The sequence below is a fragment of the Gopherus flavomarginatus genome, chromosome 16, assembly GCF_025201925.1.
Source record: "Gopherus flavomarginatus isolate rGopFla2 chromosome 16, rGopFla2.mat.asm, whole genome shotgun sequence".
Taxonomy (NCBI): Eukaryota; Metazoa; Chordata; order Testudines; family Testudinidae; genus Gopherus; species Gopherus flavomarginatus.
The window spans coordinates 26,170,308-26,190,622 of NC_066632.1; the positions used below are offsets into that span (position 1 = coordinate 26,170,308).

General features: G+C 57.0%; 1 protein-coding gene across 1 annotated transcript in view; it reads right to left on the bottom strand.

The window, feature by feature from the left end:
• Positions 1 to 2,610: 2,610 nt before the first annotated feature.
• GDF11 (growth differentiation factor 11) overlaps positions 2,611 to 20,315 on the bottom strand; it is a 31,566-nt gene continuing 13,861 nt past the window's right edge. The window contains exons 2-3 of the mRNA XM_050924725.1: positions 15,653 to 16,026; positions 2,611 to 12,001 (exon numbers count right to left, since the gene is read on the bottom strand). Coding sequence (XP_050780682.1) covers positions 11,621 to 12,001; positions 15,653 to 16,026 — 755 coding nt within the window. The 3' untranslated portion in view covers positions 2,611 to 11,620. The remainder of the gene's footprint in view (positions 12,002 to 15,652; positions 16,027 to 20,315) is intronic.

Genomic DNA, 20,315 nt, shown 5'->3' on the forward strand with positions numbered 1-20,315 from the left:
CTGCCCTGGCTGAGTGCTGCCTCCCACCCAGACCAAGCTGTGTGAGCTTTCTCCTCTCCGTTTCTCCGCTGCCCCCCTCTGCTTCCAAAGAAAAGGACTGGAACTTTTCGCATGACAGACCAGGCATAGTTGACACTGGCTATGCAGGTTCCCCTCCTTGTACAGGGGTTCCCATAGTGGGGGATGTATCAGTGAGAACTAGCTGGAGGGGGGCATGGAAGGTGTACAAGGGAAGACTCTTAATAACCCATAGCGTGTGCAAGGGGCATGGTTGGCTTCATGCCAGATCCTGCCCATTTGTCTGCATTAGCCAGGCTTGGGGACGGCTCTCCCTTGTCCATCTCTGGAGAGCCCCTCTGCTGGGGGCGCTGCTGGAGCTGCGGCTCGCCTTCCTTGCCTGTGCTCAGGGAGAGCTGACATTAGATGGGAGTCGAGCCACCAACTCTACCCCGGGGGGCCAATGTAGAGAGCAGTTTAACCAAGGTGCCAAGCCCACTCCTGGCACCATTTACACCCTGCAGAACCCGCGGGGCCCTGCTATTCCACTCCAGCCTGGTGTCTCTCCCCTGGACTTGCTCTGCTCTGCAGGCATCCCTAGGGGCTGGGTGCCATCTGTGCAGGGCTGGATTGCTGCTGGATGGGTCTGAGAGTAATCCTGGGCAAAGCCAACTGAGTCCAGTGTTACTGATGTCAGCTGGCTGTGGAACTTATCTGCCCCCATAAGCACCTCCCAGCCCCCGGTGAGGGGAGGCGGTGCTGGCATCTCGGTTGTACGGGAGGGTACTGAGGCACAGCATCTAAGGGCTTGTCTGCATGCAAAAGTCACGCTGGTTTAACTCCTGTCAGTCAGAGGATGATTTGTTGCCCATGTAGCAATATCAGTATAGCCCCTTGTGTGGATGCTGCTAGAGGGGGTTCTTGGGTGGGTATAGCTGGCAGCCCTACCGCTCTGAAGTACCTTTATAACTGCAGCCACGCTGGGGACAGGGTTGCCATTTGAACGAGAACAGCAGAGTCAAAGCTGTACAGTTTTGCATGTGTAGAAAAGGCCTTAGAACAGGTGCAGAGCCCTGCAAGGATGCGCCTGTGTCACTGGAAGCGCTTCTGATTTGGGGCTGGTTTAACCCTGCTCCTAACGAATTTAAGCAAGTCCACCCGGGGGTTGCCACAATTGATATTTACACCGCAGAGTAAACTGGTGCCACTTGTTCCTCTTGGCTGCCCAAGGTCACACAGGAAGGCTGTGGAGGAGCAAGAACCAGAGCCCCTGACTCTTTTGAGTGCCAGGTGAGCCCTCTACTACCCATCCTGATGGTCCTTGCTGAGACGGAGGCACCTGAAGGAGCAGCTCTGCTGACAGGCTGCTTTTTTGCAGAGCTGGGTGCATTCCTGTCTTTGCATCATTGTTAAAATTACAAAGAGAAACAGCTACAGAGCATTTAAAAAGGGAGAGAGAGGATGGCTGTGTTTGGCCTGACTGGCATATGAAAGCAAGAATGTCCTGCAGCTATGGGAAATCATTCTGAGCATGGGTTTAGGCTGGATTTTCTTCTCCCAGCAGCTCCTCCACCCATGTGGTGGACTGGTTTTATGGTTAACATCAGGGAGTGTGGGAGAAAAGGAGAAACATTAAGAAACATATTTTTGGAGCCAGTCAAAACTCGGGTCATTGATTCTAACCAAAAACTCTTGAGGAAGGAGATGGACAGGGGAGAGCTGAAGGGATTGGATGTGCCACCACGTGGGTTTGGAAGGCTCTGAGGATGTGTAGGCTCAGCTGCAAACCTCAGAAGCTTTCCAGAGCCCCCTATGGAGGGAGGTGCAGGCTAAGGGCCCGATCCTGTAGGCTGCTCCCCACAGAGCCCTTGAGATCAGCTCACACAGACCAAGTCACTGGACCATGGCTGAAGTGCCTGTTCGGGCCAAGCTAATGCTGGATGCCCTTGCCTTGCCCCCAGGATATTTACAAGCCTGTTTCCTTTTTTGCTAAATCAGGAATGGTTTACGATGCGCTGGCCCATATAGTCTATAATATGTCTTGTTCCAAAGAATCCCACGGGCCTTTGCCAGCCAGGAAGAAGTTGCCTGTATTGAGCCTCCCAAGCAAAGATCTCAAAGCATGTTGCAAACAGGAATTAAATGCCCCCAGAGAGTAAAGACAGATAAGGAAACTGAGACTTAGAAAGGTGAAGTGACTGACCCAAGGTCATACAGGGAACAGAACCCAGGAGTCCTGATCTCTAGGCCCTGCCCCCCTCCTCTGATCCACTAGCCCCAACTTGCCTTCCAGAGCTGGCACAGAACCCAGGTGTCTATGGACACACAGAGAGCGAGAGAGAGAGATTGAGACCATAAACCAAATGGGAAATAAATCGAGCTCTACTTAGAGAGTTTCTAAAATGTACCAGTTGCAATCTGGGCAGCAGAGCCCCCAAGTTCTATTCCTTGCATTAGGCTCTGTCATAAGACAACCAAAGAAAAGTCACCAAAGGAAAATGCATTTGCCAACAGATTTTTTTCCTTTTTCCTTTTTCCCCCCCTTTTTGTTTTGTTTGGCTATATCATTTTTATTGTACAAAAAAAGTAAAAAAAGAAAGAAATTGGGACAGAAGCAGTGGTTATAATATATACAAATGCCTAAAGCTTAGATTATACAACCTGGAAGAGAAATAACAGACAGTCATTGCGTTTTTTTTTTCCCTTTCCTTTAGCTTTTCCTAGACTAGTTTATGAAAGAGAAGCTGTAAATCCCTCCGGTTCTGCCTCCTCTCATCATAAATGTGAGCTTCCTTCAGTTTTTTATCTTCCATTTTCATGTACCAGAGTTTTTTGTTGTTCTTTAGTTGATTGCATCCGTGTGAAATTTGCCCCCTTGGTGAGAATTTTAAACAGGAATGTTTGCTGGGGGGAAGGAATTTGTTTCCTAGAGGGACATTTTAACATGGACCACACGATATATATGAAACCATTTTTTTCCCCCAGAGGCTGTTAATTCCACCTCCAGCAGTGGATTCAGCTTGGAGAGTAGTTCCAGTGTTGCCTTCAGCTCAGGGACACTCAGCAGGATAGTTTTTCTGTCTGTTTGGCGGAGAAGTGAAACACACTAAAGCTTTTTAAATTTCAAAGTCAACTGAACAGCAGCTGAGGAGGTGGCTGCTTGGAGCAGTGGGATCTCTGGTTTAAGACTAATTTCTGTTGGATCTGGAAGGTGAGGGAGTGGTGGCATTTCCTTTTAAATATGTTATACAAAAAAACCCGTCACCCAATACGTGTGTTCTCAGCATTGTATGTGGCTGTACCATGCCTGCTGCCTGTGGATTTCAAAATGCCTTGCGCAGTCATGAAGCCTCACAAGACCCTTATGAGGTAGGTATTATCTTTGTTCTACTGAGGAGGAACACAAACCTTTGCTCAAGGTCAGAAATCCTGATTCCCAGCTCTAACCACTGGACCCAATTCCCTTCCCATGCTGGCTTCATAAAAGTATTTCAAAAATCAAGGTTGCTCCTTGACACACAACAACTATTTCCCTGCCCTTTCTGGAAGGGCTGTGGAGTTCTTCATAAGCAGTGGGCAGCTGGGACCCTCTCTTATGGGCTGGAAGACAGGTTATTCTCCAGCAAGACACCAATGCACAGCCCAGTTTCTTCCCGTGCTCCTGAGCCACTTATCACATGGGCAGAGCCTTCTGCTTGCTCCCAAGTGATACCTGGGGATTGCAGGGCTGGGCTGTGTGCTGGGGAACGCAGAACTGTCCCCATTTGTCAGAGAAGATCTGTAGACGATGCAGGAGAGGGGGAATTTCACACATTGCAAGTGGAGCTCAGTGATGCTAGGAGTGCAGCAGTTACAAGCCGCCATCTGGATTCAGTCGAGTATCCTGGCACGGGTGCCTAGCCTCTGACCGCTGGGATTCCACGGACACAGTGCAGGGCAGAGGGAACCAGCTCCTCTGGCAGCAAGCAAAAAACATCAAGACGCATACGCACTAATCCTTATGCACAGCAATTACAAGAAGAGAAAGCACAGACATAAAAGCATCTCCTGTCAAGCCCTTGGTGTGTCACAAAGGGAAACCCCATACTAGTCTCTTAAATGTTCTTTAACCTTCCATAGTGCAAATGGTACCTTAGCCCAAGTCTCTCAATACAGGAATTTTTACAGTGAACGTTCAGTGTTCCCGAGTCAGACGCTTTGCCTCACTCCTGCAATTTGGGAAGGATCAAGTCTCCTGTTGCCACTACCTCTGAGCTTCCAGAGCATCCCCACAGCTCGCGCTGCCCGTTGCCTCCTAGATGGATTGAGATTTTGCTTCAGTGAGAGGGAGCAGTGCAGAGGGGTTGGATGGATACATCAGCCAAGTCAATAAATGTTCCATGGATTCTTGTAGGAAGCCTGTTGATGGGCACCTACTGTGGTGGCCCCTGGACTTGGAAATCAGCTGACGAAACAAGTCTAACCATTTACTGGGAATAAAAGCTACTGCTTGGTGCAGTGGCCAGTGCCTGAAAACCCAGTGCTGATCCTTGCCAGAAGAATCCCTCTTGATGGGAACACATGTGCCTCTAGCTGCACTGGTGGAGCCCCATCTGAATCGCTGGCTCAGGCCCAGGGCGAGTGAGTCACAGGTGCAGGACTGGAGCAGAAAGCGCTGAACTCTTTGATTTTTTTTTTTATTATTACTTTTTAAAATATTTTTATTTATTTATTTATTTTTGATGTTCAAGTGCTGTGTTTGGTCATGTGATTAAAACAACAACAACAACGAAAAAACAACCCAACCAATGAATGGCCTTTTGGTCATGTGATTAAAAAAAAAAACCCACCCCAACCAATGGCTTCTTTCCTGAGCCGCCATCCTTATAAACTCTTCTCTCCATCTTCAGATACCCATTGACAATACAAACACAAGCTAAGACATTACGCACAGTAACATACACAAAGTAAATAATAAAATACTCGTAGGGCTGATCTGTACAAACACACATGAAACAACACCTGCCTGCCCTCAGCCAGTCAGATTCCCCCGGACAATACATAGAACAGCCATGGGTGACGTTCCCCATTGCCAGAGTTAGGACTTTTCATCTCCGGTGTCACCTGGCTGTAAAAATTTCCCCAAATTTCTCCATGCCCCAGCCAACAGCCAGTGAGAGCTTCCATGTTTAAGAGGGAGAGCAGGGGCCTGCCTGGCAGATGTGTGTATCTAAGAAGGGGTTGTGTATTTACAGGGAGATGGACTGCAGGGTCCACCACACCGTTCTCATTTCTAACTTCCCTGATTCAAACACCACCATCTCACTGGTGGGTCTCCCATTGACTGGGAGAACTTAAACCAGCCTGGTGAAAGCACTAGGAAATATGCTGTAAGGAATGAAGGAGGCAGAACAGATGGGACCTAAGGATTGTTTTTCATCTCTGATGTGTAGGATTCTTTAGGCTTCATCTCTCATGGGGACGATCTAGGCGGCTTGTCAGCTACTCTAGCCACAAATAAGGTCCTGGTCCTGTTCTCTGTCTCCTAGCCGACCTCCCAAGCCTGTAGTTAGCATGAAGGACTGATCAAAGCTGTAGTTAGAAGGTTGCTCGAGAGCTCCCTTGGCTGCTGTGAGCAGGACACACCTGAGCTGTCCTGGGATAGCCCATTGCTCAGAGCCTTTCAAAACAGCCTTGGGGAAGCATTAGAAATGTCCTGTGGGGAACAATCCTTCCCCCATAAATCTAACTGGTCTTTTCCATCTCTGATCTCTGGGTTAACATTTTCCCCCTCCATGTCTGAGTGAGGCCACCAACAGGAAACTGTACTTAGTCAGAAATAGTCTCGTCATTCACGCTAACTCCCTCCTCCCTCTGCTCCCTCGTGGCGACGGGGCACATGATGGCAAGTATGTGGCCCAGTTCCATAGCTCAGGTCCCCTAAGAATGTCTCCGTCTTAAAACTGGAATGGATTCAAGTATGTAACAATCGTCCAATCCCAGGTTGACCTGCGCAGCTTTAGAGAGGGGTTCTGGGCAAAGGTATTGAACAGATTAGCTGGGCTTGGGAAACAATGTTCCCCAGGCATGTTGGCAAGGAGTGGTTTGCCTCCTAGACGCTGAATGCTGTCTCTTGGCAAGCCAGCCCAGCTCCAGGAGAGTGAGGGGAGCAGCAGCAGTGGGATAACCCACCGCCTCCAGATCGCTGAAGCGTCGTTCCTAGTGACAATGCTGGAAGCAGCCAGAGCCTGGGCAGTGGCGGTTAGAAAATGAACCTTCCCCGTATGAGACGAGCAAACAGGAAGCGGGATAAAACCAGAGACTGTTAGAGCTGTTTCCTTGAGCATGACCACTCCTGAAACACTGCCTTCATGGCACTTGGTTGTTCCTAGAGCAGGGTCTTGTGGGAGAAGCACAGAGCCAGTGATTCCTGCCAGCCACTTTTGCTTTTTACACCTTCATTTCCCCACAGGGTGCAAGGCAGGGGTGAGCCCCATTTCACAGGGGGAAACAGGCACAGCTGGGGAAGCAGCTCCCCAAAAGGACAACAGCAAGAAAGAAATCCAGGTGCCTTGACTCCCAATCACCTGGTCTAACTGCTAGACCCATGCAGCCCAGACCTTCGTACTCTGAATACCTTAGTACATGCTCACTGGGGTAGGACTATCTCTTGGGTCCTTCCAACTGAGGCATACTGTGAGGGGTTAGATACAAAGCTGCTCTGGTTCCTTTTTGCTCAAGTCATGCTGTTCCAGAGGGGCAGAGGGTATCTCTGTTAGGAAGAGGAAGAGGTGTGTTCTTAGACCCCCAAACGGGGGCTGCCCTCCATGCCTGGACTGGGAAGCATCATGCTAAGGTATGAAGAGAACAGAAGGTCCCCAGCAGCAGATTTCACAGAGGAGCAGGGGCTGTTTCCTTGTCCCTGCTTCAGATGCCAGATGGGAAAATGATTCCCAGGCAGAATAAAGCAGCAGTGGGCTGCAGGGAGCATGAGAATTGGCCAGTCAGCTCCTGGTTCGGTTGGCTGCTTCCTCCGGAGCTCAGAAGGTTCTTTGCAGGTGTAGATTCCAGCGCTGCCTCTTCATGAGAACCAGCAATGCAGCCACTCAGGTACCGTTGCAGGGCTCCCTGGCCGCTCGCTGACCCTATAACCCTGTCGCCCCACTGGGTCCTTCCTCTCTCTCTGCTCCATGGTCAGAAGCTGGCGGTTGTGGCTGCGGTGATGCGTGAGGCAGGCTGTGAATCCTTCTCACTCCTTCACAGCTGGGCTGGGGCTGTGTGGTGGTCACAGGAGAGAAAGGGGACAGGGATGCCAAGTCAGATGGTGCCACTTTGGATCACAGCCACATTGGAGGGACAGGTTCTTGTAACGAGACTAAGATCTCGCTCTCTGTCACTCAGGACTTCAGCATGAAAAGAGGATCTGTGGGTCCTCAGAGTTCATGGCTTCCTGTTGCTTTAATGACCCCTCCTTGAAACCAGACAATATTCCGATCTCCTTTCCGACCCTGCCCTGCCCAGGCCTGCCTTGGCAGTGAACGGAAAACGCTTTCTTGTCCTGCCAAGAGCACAAACTGCAGACCTCCGTTGGCTGGTGTGCAGCAGAAAAGCCCAGCCTGCTCCGGCAGTGGGGGGCTAATGAGCCAGGAGGATGAGAGTCAGGCGGATGGAATACAGGAGGCACCTCAAAGTGGCAAAGGGTCGGTGTTTCCTTCCTTTCTCTAGCAGGAGCTCAGCCTGATCCCTTTCATTGCCCATCCTTAGCCTAGGTTAACAGTCTGGCTAGAACCAGCTCATGGGCTGAGTAAATTAGTTAATCTATGAACAGTGCTTTGAAAACGTAAAGCGCTACAGTCTATAAGTGCTAAGGAGCGAGGCAGCAGCCCAGGGGCTAAGGCCTGGACTGGGAGCCAGGAGATCTGCGGTCTGCGCCTGGCTCTGCCATTGGCTCTTTGTGCGACACTGGGACGGTGACATCCTCTCTCTGCACCTCAGTTCTCCCTCTGTCGAGCAGGGGCCATCCCCTTTGTAAAGCGCTTTGAGATCCACGGGCAAAAAGCAGGAGACAAGTGCTAAGTGTTGTGGGCCCATCCTGCTCCCCTGGAGTCAGTAGCTCAGCTGGAGCAGAACTGATCTCTCTAGCAGTGGCAGATAGCAGGATCAAAGAGATCTATTCCCAGAGCCTCTTTCATCCTGACCCACCCCTAAGTGCTTTGTAGGGTGTATACCTAGAGCCAGGGAGGCCCCAGCCCCGGGGAAAAGGCGGGTCTACCTGGCAGCCTTTCTGCCCCAGTACCTGCACACGGTATCAGGAGAGGAAAGCAAGGAGGCATTGGCTCCAGCTGACCCGAGAGGAGCTTAGAGAGGCCCCGCTGGAATTTGGCCAGCATGCCAGACTCTTAAGATAAGTGCTAGGGGCGGGGACTCTCCGGCCTTTTCCTTCCAGTGGGCCCAACTCACACAGGCAGCGTCTCACCAACAGCTCCCTCCCCAGTCGCAGGCCTGGCCTCGCCCTGTGCCCACTACACTGATGTGTCCATGGCAAAGGAATGGGGCGAAAGAGCTGAGGGATTTTTAGCTTCACACAGTTCTGTAGCTGGCAGCAGGCTGAGGAGCCAGGTCTCTGCCGACCCAGCGTGGGAAGTGTTGTGCTCCAGGGGTTTTAATGACCATGAGGCATCAGGGTCTTGGTCTGACATCTGCAGTGGAACATCATCCAACTCCCCCGTGGTCCGTCAGCTCGGCGCCGGGGACACTGCCCCATGACAGCTCAGAGATGGCAACCCACGGATTCTGTTTGCATCCTCCCGATGGCACGGGCGGGGGTGGGGGGCAGTCCCAAGCAGCAGGAGCCAATGAACTCTTGAGAAACAAGGATCCTGTTTTTGTGCAAATGTTCTTAGTAATAATCCAAACAGTGAGGGCAGAGTGGGAAGCAAATGTGCTTCATCAGCAAAATTCTCCGCGGCCAGGGTTTCTGGCCAAGTTTTCCTCCTTTAGAGATAAACTCGACCCATATGCGTCCATCCTGCCGCACACCAGTAACAAACCCCAGGCTCTCCTCAGGGCAGCAGGATGAAGCTTCCTGTTTTCCTGAATAGTGATCCACTTTTTGACCAAGAAGGTAATGTGCATGGAAGTGCAAGGCTGGCTGAACCCACAGACTGGGGAGCTTGCCCAATGCCACCCCACCAGCCAACCTTGGAGATGCTCCGTCTCCAAGAGCTCTCTAGTGCCAACAAATAGACTGGTGAAGCCCAACTGCAGTGGTGGGTTTTCCACCAGGACTCCCTGACTCACTTCACACAGGGGCATCCAGTCGGGGGGACCATGTCTGGTCCCTGGGCTGAATGCAAAGCAGCAACCAAGAGGCAAATCATTGGCAGCCTGATTGCCTGAGCCAGATAGCAGAGAATCTCTCCAGAACTGCCCCTGTGCCAGGAGCCGGTCGGGATCCACACAGCGACTGCACAACTGGGCTCAGTTCCTCCTCACATCCAGAGCACTGAGCCTCCTACGCTGCGCACTGCTGCCTGCCTGGCTCCCATGGCGTCTGGAGACCGAGACCACCACAAAGACTGGGGCCCGGGCCGAACCCAGCAAACCTCTCGCCAGGGCATTGGGACAAAGCTCCATGGCCCGTTAGGGTTCATCATGGAAGCACATCAAACCATGTTCATCCCTGTGACTCTCTTCACAGATCTCAGTGATGGAAAAGACCTGAGAGATCCTGCCTAGTCCATCCAAACAGCCCATACGTCCAGGGCTGGATTATTCCCTCCAGTCTGTTCCTAATGCTTTGTGTACACAGCCTAGGGAACGGTGCCTCCACAACTGCCGTTCAAGAGACTTCCGCAGGCAGAGACTGCTCCTGTTCTGGCCTCCACCTGGCCGGGAATGCAAGTGGAGCCTCCAGGAGCCAGGATTCCCCATCCCTCACACAGCTGCTTGGGACAGATCATCTGGCTTTCCTCTGCGTGTGCTAGTGGGCTCTCAGTCTGTTGTTAACCCTGGCAGGCTATCCCTGGTGGGCTGTGGGGTTTAGGCCAGAATCTCAGACCTAGCATGGGGCAGGGGGTTATTTGGTGATTCCGAAGACAGCAAGAAAAGGGTTTATGTAAGTGCATTAAAAACCACAGCCATTCACACGGCTCTGTCTAGGTGAGCTGGGAGGCCACATGCTTTTCTAGTGCAGTAGCCAGGCGAACTGTGAATTCTCACAAGCAGAATAATTAATAAATAAATAAGTTACTGCGGGAAGCTGTCTCCTTCCAGGCCGGGCCCGTGCGGCCAGCGTTCTAGCACTAGTGGCATGCACGGCACCCTGTGGGAGTGGGGCTGCGGGGGCTTGCTGGACTCCTTCACCTGCTCCTGCAGTCCTCTCGCAGCCAAGAACTCCCACCCCCCGCCATATTAGGATCAAAGCTTGGCCCGGACAGGAGCTGGAGACTGTCGTCCCTACCAGCTCGTCTCTAGCAGTACAATGGGATCAGGGAGTTTGGGGTGCACAGGGGATGGTGAGATGGGTGTGCTGGGGTGCCAGGATGGAAAGATTCGGGCTGAGATGGGGTGGTGGGGAGTTCAAGAGCTGCTGGGATGCCAGGATGGGCGCATTCAGGGTGCACAAGGGGCTTGGGATGCAGAGGGGTGTCAGGGGTTGGGGTATTGAGGGGTGAGGGGATGAGGGCATTGGGGTGCACAAGGGGTGATGAGATTGGGGTGAGTTTGCTCTGGAGCAGATTGACAAGGAACGATGAGATCAGGGAGCCTGACCATAATCTGGGCTCATGGCACCTGCTCTGGGCCAGGCGGTGCAATCAGATCAGACAGTTTAACTTGTGCTGGGCCAGCAGGATCAGACTTTCCAACATCAGCAATGCAGCCCCAGCCCTCCATGTCCCCTCCTAGCTCTCCGCAGCACACGCTGGCTGCAGCCAGGAGCCCTGCCAGGGGAATTCTCTCTCTCAAAGGGCAGGCAGCTGAAATCTCCTCTCCCGTCCCCCCCGAAACAAAACCACTGGAAGAAAAGGCCAGTGATCCAAGGTATCTTTCCTTTTTACCAGGCCGCTTTGTTCTTCGGTTCTTCTCTCGTTCCGTACAAAATATCCTGTGTGTTTCTGTGGGCGCTCCAACTCCATACAATTGTTCTGATTTTTTGTTTTTAACTTAAACACATAGAAAGCTTCCACTGCTTGTAAACGGTTGAAGAGTTGCTGTCCTGCCATCTCGGCATTAACCATTTCGCTCCCAGGCCGCCCAGGGACCGGCTAGTCCTCCGAGAACCAAACCCCGGTAAGAGACACCTCTCTGAGCCGCAGCTGCTTGCTGCTGCCGATGGCCGGGTGGGGTGAGGGGGCGGGGAATAATGCCTTTGCAGACTTGCCTTGGGAGGAAAGCGGTACCCCAGCTGCCCCCCCCCCGTGTGGGGACGTTTGCTTATTGCACAGTGCATGGCGAAGCGCGGGAGAGTTTGGGTTTGGTTTGTTTTTCTTGGGGGGTTCTGTCTCTCCCCCCTCCCCCGACATTCACAAAAGCATTTTAATGTTCGTTCTTTTTATATCTATAAAAAAGGGGGGAAGCAAAGATGACACTTGCTCGTTGGCCAGGAGCACAGGAGCGGGGCTGGGGGAGCTCCGGCTGGGTTTTAAGAGCAGCCGCATCTGTCGACCACCATGCCCGGGATCTTCCCATAGATAATCTGCTGTTTGTCATTGAAGTAAAGCATGTTGATGGGGGACATCTTGGTGGGGGTGCAGCAGGGCCCAGCTGAGCCCCGGGGGTTGGCCTGTTGCACCAGGTGGGTGTGCGGGTACTTCTGCATGAACATGTACTCGCACTGGCCCGAGCAGTAGTTGGCTTTGTACCGCTTAGGGGCAATAATCCAGTCCCAGCCGAAGGCCTCAAAGTCAACAGTCAGCGGGTAGCGGCAGCAGCGGGACTCGGTGGAGTGCTCGTCGCAGTCCAGCCCCAGGTTGCGCCGCGAGCGCTTGTTGTTCTCCAGCACACGGAGCTCCATGAAGGGATGCTGGGGGCAGAAAGCAGACAGCTGAGCCTTGGCCCTGGGGCAGCTAGGGCCAGCCTTCGGGGAGGAGGGGCATGCTGCAGGGAGCCATCCCATCGGCTCCCCTAACCAACCATCCCTCTACCTACCCATCCCTCCCTAGCTACCTGTCTACCGAGCCATCTCTTTCCACCCCATCCCTAGCCTCCATCCGCCTAGCCACCCTCCTTTATCCACCAGCCTTCCCTAGCTAGCTGTCCACCAAGCCATCCCTTTCCACCCCATCCCTAGCCTCCATCCACCTAGCCACCCTCCTTTATCCACCAGCCTTCCCTAGCTACCTGTCCACCAAGCCATCCCTTTCCACCCCATCCCTAGCCTCCATCCACCTAGCCACCCTCCTTTATCCACCAGCCTTCCCTAGCTACCTGTCCACCAAGCCATCCCTTTCCACCCCATCCCTAGCCTCCATCCACCTAGCCACCCTCCTTTATCCACCAGCCTTCCCTAGCTACCTGTCCACCAAGCCATCCCTTTCCACCCCATCCCTAGCCTCCATCCACCTAGCCACCCTCCTTTATCCACCAGCCTTCCCTAGCTACCTGTCCACCAAGCCATCCCTTTCCACCCCATCCCTAGCCTCCATCCACCTAGCCACTCTCCTTTATCCACCAGCCTTCCCTAGCTACCTGTCCACCAAGCCATCCCTTTCCACCCCATCCCTAGCCTCCATCCACCTAGCCACCCTCCTTTATCCACCAGCCTTCCCTAGCTACCTGTCCACCAAGCCATCCCTTTCCACCCCATCCCTAGCCTCCATCCACCTAGCCACTCTCCTTTATCCACCAGCCTTCCCTAGCTACCTGTCCACCAAGCCATCCCTTTCCACCCCATCCCTAGCCTCCATCCACCTAGCCACTCTCCTTTATCCATCAGCCTTCCCTAGCTACCTCTCCAGCCAGCCAGCCATCTCTAGCTAATCCATAGATTTCATCTACTAATCCAGCCTCATCTGTCCTCTGCCGACTCCTGATGAGGTGGGGGGAGAGGTTCACCCTGTAGCTGGATGCCAGGCAATGCAGGCTGTGGTCTGGGATGAGCTCTGCGTCACTAGGCTGAGTAGGTCCCTCCCTCCTCCCCAGTGTTCAGCCTGGCCCTGCATTGGTCTCCAGCATGATTTGAACCCGGGGAGCTATAAATCCTGCCAGGAGGACAGCAAGAAGTCTAGGAAAGGGGGCTGACCCGTCAGCTACTATTGGCCCAAGGACTCAGAGACAGGACGGTCTTGGGCAGGAGCCAGCCATCTCCTCCCTGGGTGCACAGACAGATGGTGGCAGATGACAGAACAAGGAGCAATGGTCTCAAATTGCAGTGGGGAGGTCTAGGTTGAATATTAGGAAAAACTTTCTCACTAGGAGGGTGGTGAAGCACTGGAATGGGTTCCCTAGGAAGGTGCTGGAACCTCCTTCCTTAGAGGTTTTTAAGGCCCGGCTTGACGAAGCCCTGGCTGGGATGATTTAGTTGGGGTTGGTCCTGCTTTGGACTAGATACCTCCTGAGGTCCCTTCCAGCCCTGATCGTCTATGACTCTCTCGTCTGAGAGGTGACACGATGCATCTCCCATGGGAAGGTGGCCGTGGGTCTGGGCAGGCGACAACCCCTCTCCCTTCTGCCCAGGGACAGGCAGAGACTGAGGCTGGCGGGTGAAAGGGGTGGGAAGGAGCATCCCCAGCAGCAGCTGTCGCTTGGCCTGCAGCACAGTGGCTTCCATTCCATGCCGGCTGCTGGGGAGTTCGACGGCTCTGGGGCGGCTGGGACAGGCCACACCCCCCGCGTCAGCCTGGCTCCCCAGGGCTCAGGCAGAAATCCCCCTTCACGGGCAGAGCATGGTGAACCCAGAGGGTAACGGGTGTGCGCCTTCCGCAAGCCATCGGGCTTCAACCAGTCTGGGGTACACAGTACTAAACTGGACCCACAGCCCTGGGCTCCCCCCAGCACTGCCTGTGCCCCTCAATCCCGACCCGCAGCCCCCTGCTAGCCCAGCCCTAGGCTCCAACCCAGCCGTGCCAGTGCCCCATAATCCTGACCTGCAGCCTCCTGCTATCCCAGGCCTAGGTTCCCTGCCCCTCACTCTGCCTGTGCCCCTCAATCCCGACCCACAGCCAGCCCTAGTCTCCCCCCCAGCGCTGCCGGTGCCCCTCACTCCTGACCTGCAGCCTCCTGCTATCCCAGGCCTAGGTTCCCCGCCCCTCACTCTGCCTGTGCCCCTCAGTCCTGACCCACAGCCCCCTGCTAGCCCAGCCCTAGTCTCCCCCACAGCGCTGCCGGTGCCCCTCACTCCTGACCTGCAGCCTCCTGCTATCCCAGGCCTAGGTTCCCTGCCTCTCACTCTGCCTGTGCCCCTCAATCCCGACTCGCAGCCAGCCCTAGTCTCCCCCCCAGCGCTGCCGGAGCCCCTCACTCCTGACCTGCAGCCCCCTGCCAGTTCAGCCCTTGGTTCGCCCCCACCTTCTGCCAGTGCCCCTCAGTTCCAACCCTCAGCCCCCTTCTAGCCCAGCCCTGGGCTCCTCCTCAGCCCTGCCAATGCCCCATAATCCTGACCTGCAGCCCCCTGTTACCCCAGGCCTAGGTTCCCCACCCCTCACTCTGCCAGTGCCCCTCACTCCCGACTCGCAGCCCCCTGCTAGTCCAGCCCAGGGCTTTTCCCCAGCCGTGCCAGTGCCCCATAATCCTGACCTGCAGCCCCCTGCTACCCCAGGCCTGGGTTCCCCTCACCCCCCGCTATGCCCGTGCCCCTCACTCCCAACCTGCAGTCCCCATTGCCATCCTGGTGCCAGTATTCTGGGGCTCTCCAAAGCAGAGTTCACCCATTACATGAAATGGAGCAGAATTTATGATCTGTGCTGAAGAGAGCCCAGGAGTGGTGCACTGTGGTCAGCACTGACTTTAAAAGGAGAGCACCCCCCACTGAGCCCCCTGCCCCGCCCCCTGCAGCGCCCTGCCCGCCGCTGAGCCCCCCGCCCCCTGCAGCATGGTGCCCCCCACTGAGCCCCCCGCCCCGCCCCCTGCAGCACCCTGCCCCCTGCTAAGCCCCCCGCCCCCTGCAGCATGGCGCCCCCCGCCCTCTGCAGCGCCCTGCCCCCTGCTAAGCCCCCCGCCCCCTGCAGCATGGTGCCCCCCGCTGAGCCCCCACCCTCTGCAGCGCCCTACCCCCTGCTAAGCCCCCTGCCCCCTGCAGCATGGTGCCCCCCACTGAGCCCCCCACCCCGCCCCCTGGAGCTCGGAGTCTGCTGTTGAGCCCCTGCCCCCTGCAGCATGGCACCCCCCGCTGACCCCCTGCCCCACCCCCTGCAGCGCCCCACCCCCTACTGAGCCCCCCGCCCCCTGCAGCATGGTGCCCCCCACTAAGCCCCCTGCCCTGCCCCCTTCAGCGCCTGGCCCCCCGCTGAGCCCCCCACCCTCTGCAGTACCCTGCCCCCTGCTGAGCCCCCTGCCCTGCCCTCTTCAGCACCCTGCTCCCTACTGAGCCCCCCACCCCCTGCAGCCCCTCGCCCCCTTGCTCTGCACTGGGACACTGGGCTCAGCGCTGACTCAGCGGAGAGCTCCCCAGTCACCCATACCAAGGCCGGCAGGGCCCTGTAAGGGGCCCGGTTCCCACCCCTGTGTGTTTACCTACCAGCCCTTCTGCTCCGGGGCCAAGGGAGGTGACGGCCAGGTCGTTGCCGTTGGGGTCGAAGGCGTTGATCTCGATGCCCCAGTTGTTCTGCGGCTGCTTGAACCAGTTCTGCAGCACGTGCTTGAAGTCGATGCTCTGCCAGTGGCCGAGGCGGGAGTGGAGGTCGATCTTGAGGGAGCGGATGCGGATGTGGCGGCTGCCCTCCTCGCTGACGGGTTTGAGGCGCAGGATCTGCAAGTAGACGGTGGAGGTGTGCTGCACGGGCCGCAGGTACACCCACAGCTGGGCCTTCACCACCTTGGTGAACATGATCTTGGGGCTGAAGTTGAAGTAGCAGCAGTGGGGGTTCCCCTCTATCTGCACCACCGGGTCCGCTGCGGGTGGGGGGGGGAAAGCACACGTGAGCGGAGCTGCCTCCCGGCTCTGGACACCCGCTGCCCAGCCCCCAGGAGCGCTAACGAAGGGCTGAATTGAACTCCTCCTAGATCGTTCGGAGGTGAAGGTCAGGTCATAGGTCACTAGGCCATTTCCCCTATATCTGCACTAAGGTCTCTGAGCCCATTGCCGGGAGGTATTAATGACCCCCCTGCAGATCGAAGTGGGGCTGCACGTCGGGACTGAGGGGCAGTGGCCGAGCTGGGGGGATCCAATGCTGGAATAGTGGGTGGGGAGGGGGGAGTTGCCAAGGCACTGAAGAGCTGTGTGTGTGTGGGGGGTGGATCCCCGGGCTGACCCAGTGGGGCAGGGCTATGGGTCAGGATTGAGGAGCACAGGCCGAGCTGGGAGTGTGGAATCTTGCCAGGATCAGCCAATGGTGCATTTCTTCCAAGCAGCCCCTGAGCAAACCCTGCTCGGGGGGAGCAGGAATCCTGAGTCCCCCTCAACCCCCACAATGCACAGCCAGGGAACTGACGGCCTCTCTGTCAGGACAACTGGAGCCAGCATTTCCTGCATGTCTGATCTTGGGGAGTCTCAGCTGCACCCCAAAGGGAGCAGTTCCCCCACCGAACTGGACAAACCCCCAATCCGGTGACGCACTGGGTCGTCCCTGGCTTCCAGTTTCCACCGCTTAGCACCGAGTCCGCAGGGGTGTGGAACCCAGGAGTCCTGCACCATGGGCAGTGTTTAGGGTGAATCCAGGCCGGGGTGAGGCAGAGCCCGGGGGGCAGAACGCGGCTGGTTCAAAGCAGACAGGAAGCAGCAATCCAGGGGAAATTTGGGGGATCCCAGGACTCTGTGTTTCTATCCCCAGATTTGTGTTGAGGCTCATATTTTGCAGTCCCTCCCCTTTGTTACCAGAACACCTCCACCAAAATCTAATAACCCCCTGCCCTGATCCAGCTTCCCCCCACCTCCCAGCCAGCCCTGAAATGCTGCCACCTCTGGGGTGGAACATGCCAGCTGTGTAACAGCTCCAGCAAAGCTACACAAAGAGTTAGGATGGTGAGGGAAGAGCCTTCTTCCAGCTGCAGCTCCAGGAGAAATTGAGAGGGGCAGCAGGATGAAAGTGCCAAGGCTGAGCCCTGCGAAAACTGGTAGGGACTCTGTAAAGGCCATGGCCTCTCCCTGGAGCCTCACTTGCCAGATATCACCTCCAGCAGCACAGCGCCCCCTAGTGCCACGCTGGGACAGTGGGGCCAGCCCTGCCTGATGGGGGAGAGCGCCCCCTGCTGAGCCCCCCACCCTGCTACCTGCAGCACAGCGCCCCCTAGTGCCACGCTGGGACAGTGGGGCCAGCCCTGCCTGATGGGGGAGACGCCCCCTGCTGAGCCCCCCACCCTGCTACCTGCAGCACAGCGCCCCCTAGTGCCACGCTGGGACAGTGGGGCCAGTCCTGCCTGCCGGGGGAGAGCGCCCCTCCCGAGCCCCCCACCCTGCTACCTGCAGCAGAGCGCCCCCTAGTGCCACGCTGGGACAGTGGGGCCAGTCCTGCCTGCCGGGGGAGAGCGCCCCTCCCGAGCCCCCCACCCTGCTACCTGCAGCACAGCGCCCCCTAGTGCCACGCTGGGACAGTGGGGCCAGCCCTGCCTGCCGGGGGAGAGCGCCCCCACTGCGCCCCCCATCCTGCTTCCTGTAGCACAGCGCCCCCTAGTGCCACGCTGGGACAGTGGGGCCAGTCCTGCCTGCCGGGGGAGAGCGCCCCCCACTGAGCCCCCCACCCTACTACCTGCAGCACAGCGCCCCCTAGTGCCACGCTGGGACAGTGGGGCCAGTCCTGCCTGCCGGGGGAGAGCGCCCCTCCCGAGCCCCCCACCCTGCTACCTGCAGCACAGCGCCCCCTAGTGCCACGCTGGGACAATGGGGCCAGCCCTGCCTGCCGGGGGAGAGCGCCCCCCGCTGAGCCCCTCACCCTGCTACCTGCAGCTCAGCGCCCCCTAGTGCCACGCTGGGACAGTGGGGCCAGCCCTGCCTGATGGGAGAGAGCGCCCCCTGCTGAGCTCTCCTCCCCCTCTGCTGCATCTGCAGGAATGGTGTTTTTCAAATCTATATCAATTTTCAGGTTTCTACTGCCTGGGTGACCCAGGAGGGGCAGGGGCAGGGGCAGGCCATGGAAGCTGGGAGTGGGCAAAGGGTGTATTTGGTCCAGTCAAGTGGTCTTTGTGTAAGGACACAGGGTGCCAGCAGGGGAGCATGCTGCCTTCTTCATATGGGTGCTGTTTGCCTGCTTACAATGGGACTAGCAGGGGTGCTGAGTGCTAAGAAGCTCATGCCACTGGTGACGTGAACCAGCAAGGCTCCTGGCAGGACGTCTGGCTCTGGCTGAACTCCCTGAACTCAGCCCTGCCCCAAAGCTGGGAGCCAGGGCGGCTGCGCTCACCACATCTCCCATATATTGTTTGTGTCTGGGGGCAAGTGTGCACCTTCCCTGGAGATCGGCGGGGTGGGGGATGCTGCCAGTAACATGCTGGCATCTGCCAAAGGAAACATTTCTCCAAGCCAAACCGGCACAGCGACAGAGTGGGGAGCGGCAAACACGCATCTGGGCCTTGCAATCCCAGGAACTGGGCAGTTCTGCAGCACTTGGCTGCAAGCAGAGCAGAACAATGGGCCCAGGGAGAAAGGCAGCCCCCAGGCTGTGCGGGAGCCGTGTCAAGGCTGGGTCTGCACTGCGCTGGGAGCCCCCCAAAACTAGGGCCATGCTGCCCTCTGTGCCAGGAGGAATTGAGGAGGAGGGGCGGTGCTGCATGAGGTGTAAACGCCAGGTCCTGCCCCTGACTACACACAGCTCAGGGCTACAGGTGGTGAAGGCCCCAGTTCTCCCAAGGAGACCAGCTCTGTCCCTCACAGATCTCCATGCGAGAATCACTGGCTTTCTTGGCAGAGGGCTGCCCCTTTTCTGCCTGGCAGCCCTTAGCTGGGGCAGCCAGGACATTCTCGGGGGTTAGGTTAGGAGGGCACCAAAACCTCCTGAGCCCCAGTGCTGGCTCTGCTCCAGGGGCACACGCAGGACCAGGGCTGCCAAGCCATTTCTAACAGAACCTCCTACTTCCCCTTGGAGCCGGGAAAGAAAACTACGACTGCGCTCATCCAGAGCCCAGAGAAAAGAGGGGGTGGGGCAGGGAGCCCGGACTCCTGGGTTCTAGTCCCAGTTCTGATGCTGACTTGTCATGTGACCTTAGGGTGAGACGTGCCTCGTCTCTGTGCCCCTTCTGCGAAATGAGGCTATGAAGTGACCTCGCTGAGCAGCGCCCTGCTTCATTAGCTCAGGGGGGGAAAGAGGGCTGCAGAGGGCAGCATGTCCTAGCTCAATTGCTGACATCAGCCTGCCGTGGGTGCTGTCGGAGTGGGGCTGGGAGCCGTGGGCGCTGTCTTAGCAGGGCTGGGATCTGTGGGCGCTGTCAGAGTGGGGCCAGGAGCAAGGTGCCGTGGGCACTGTCAGAATGGGGCCAGGTGCCATGGGCACTGTTGGAGCGGGGCCGGGAGCTGTGGGCACTGTCGGAGCGGGGCCAGGTGCCGTGGGCACTGTCGGAGCGGGGCCGGGAGCTGTGGGCACTGTCAGAGCAGGGCCAAATACCGTAGGCACTGTCCTAGCGGGGCCGGGTGCCGTGGGCACTGTCGGAGCGGGGCCGGGAGCAAGGTGCTGTGGGCACTGTCAGAGCGGGGCCAAGTGCCATGGGCACTGTCTTAGTGGGGCTGGGATCTGTGGGCACTGTCAGAGTGGGGCCAGGAGCAAGGTGCCGTGGGCACTGTCAGAATGGGGCCAGGTGCCATGGGCACTGTCGGAGCGGGGCCGGGAGCTGTGGGCACTGTCGGAGCGGGGCCAGGTGCCATGGGCACTGTCGGAGCGGGGCCGGGAGCTGTGGGCACTGTCGGAGCGGGGCCAGGTGCCATGGGCACTGTCGGAGCGGGGCCGGGAGCTGTGGGCACTGTCAGAGCAGGGCCAAATACCGTAGGCACTGTCCTACCGGGGCTGGGTGCCGTGGGCACTGTCGGAGCGGGGCCGGGAGCAAGGTGCTGTGGGCACTGTCAGAGCGGGGCCAAGTGCTATGGGCACTGTCTTAGTGGGGCTGGGATCTGTGGGCACTGTCAGAGTGGAGCCAGGAGCAAGGTGCCGTGGGCACTGTCAGAGCGGGGCCGGGAGCCTTGGGCACTGTCAGAGCGGGGCCGGGAGCTGTGGGCACTGTCCGAGCGGGGCCGGGAGCAAGGTGCTGTGGGCACTGTC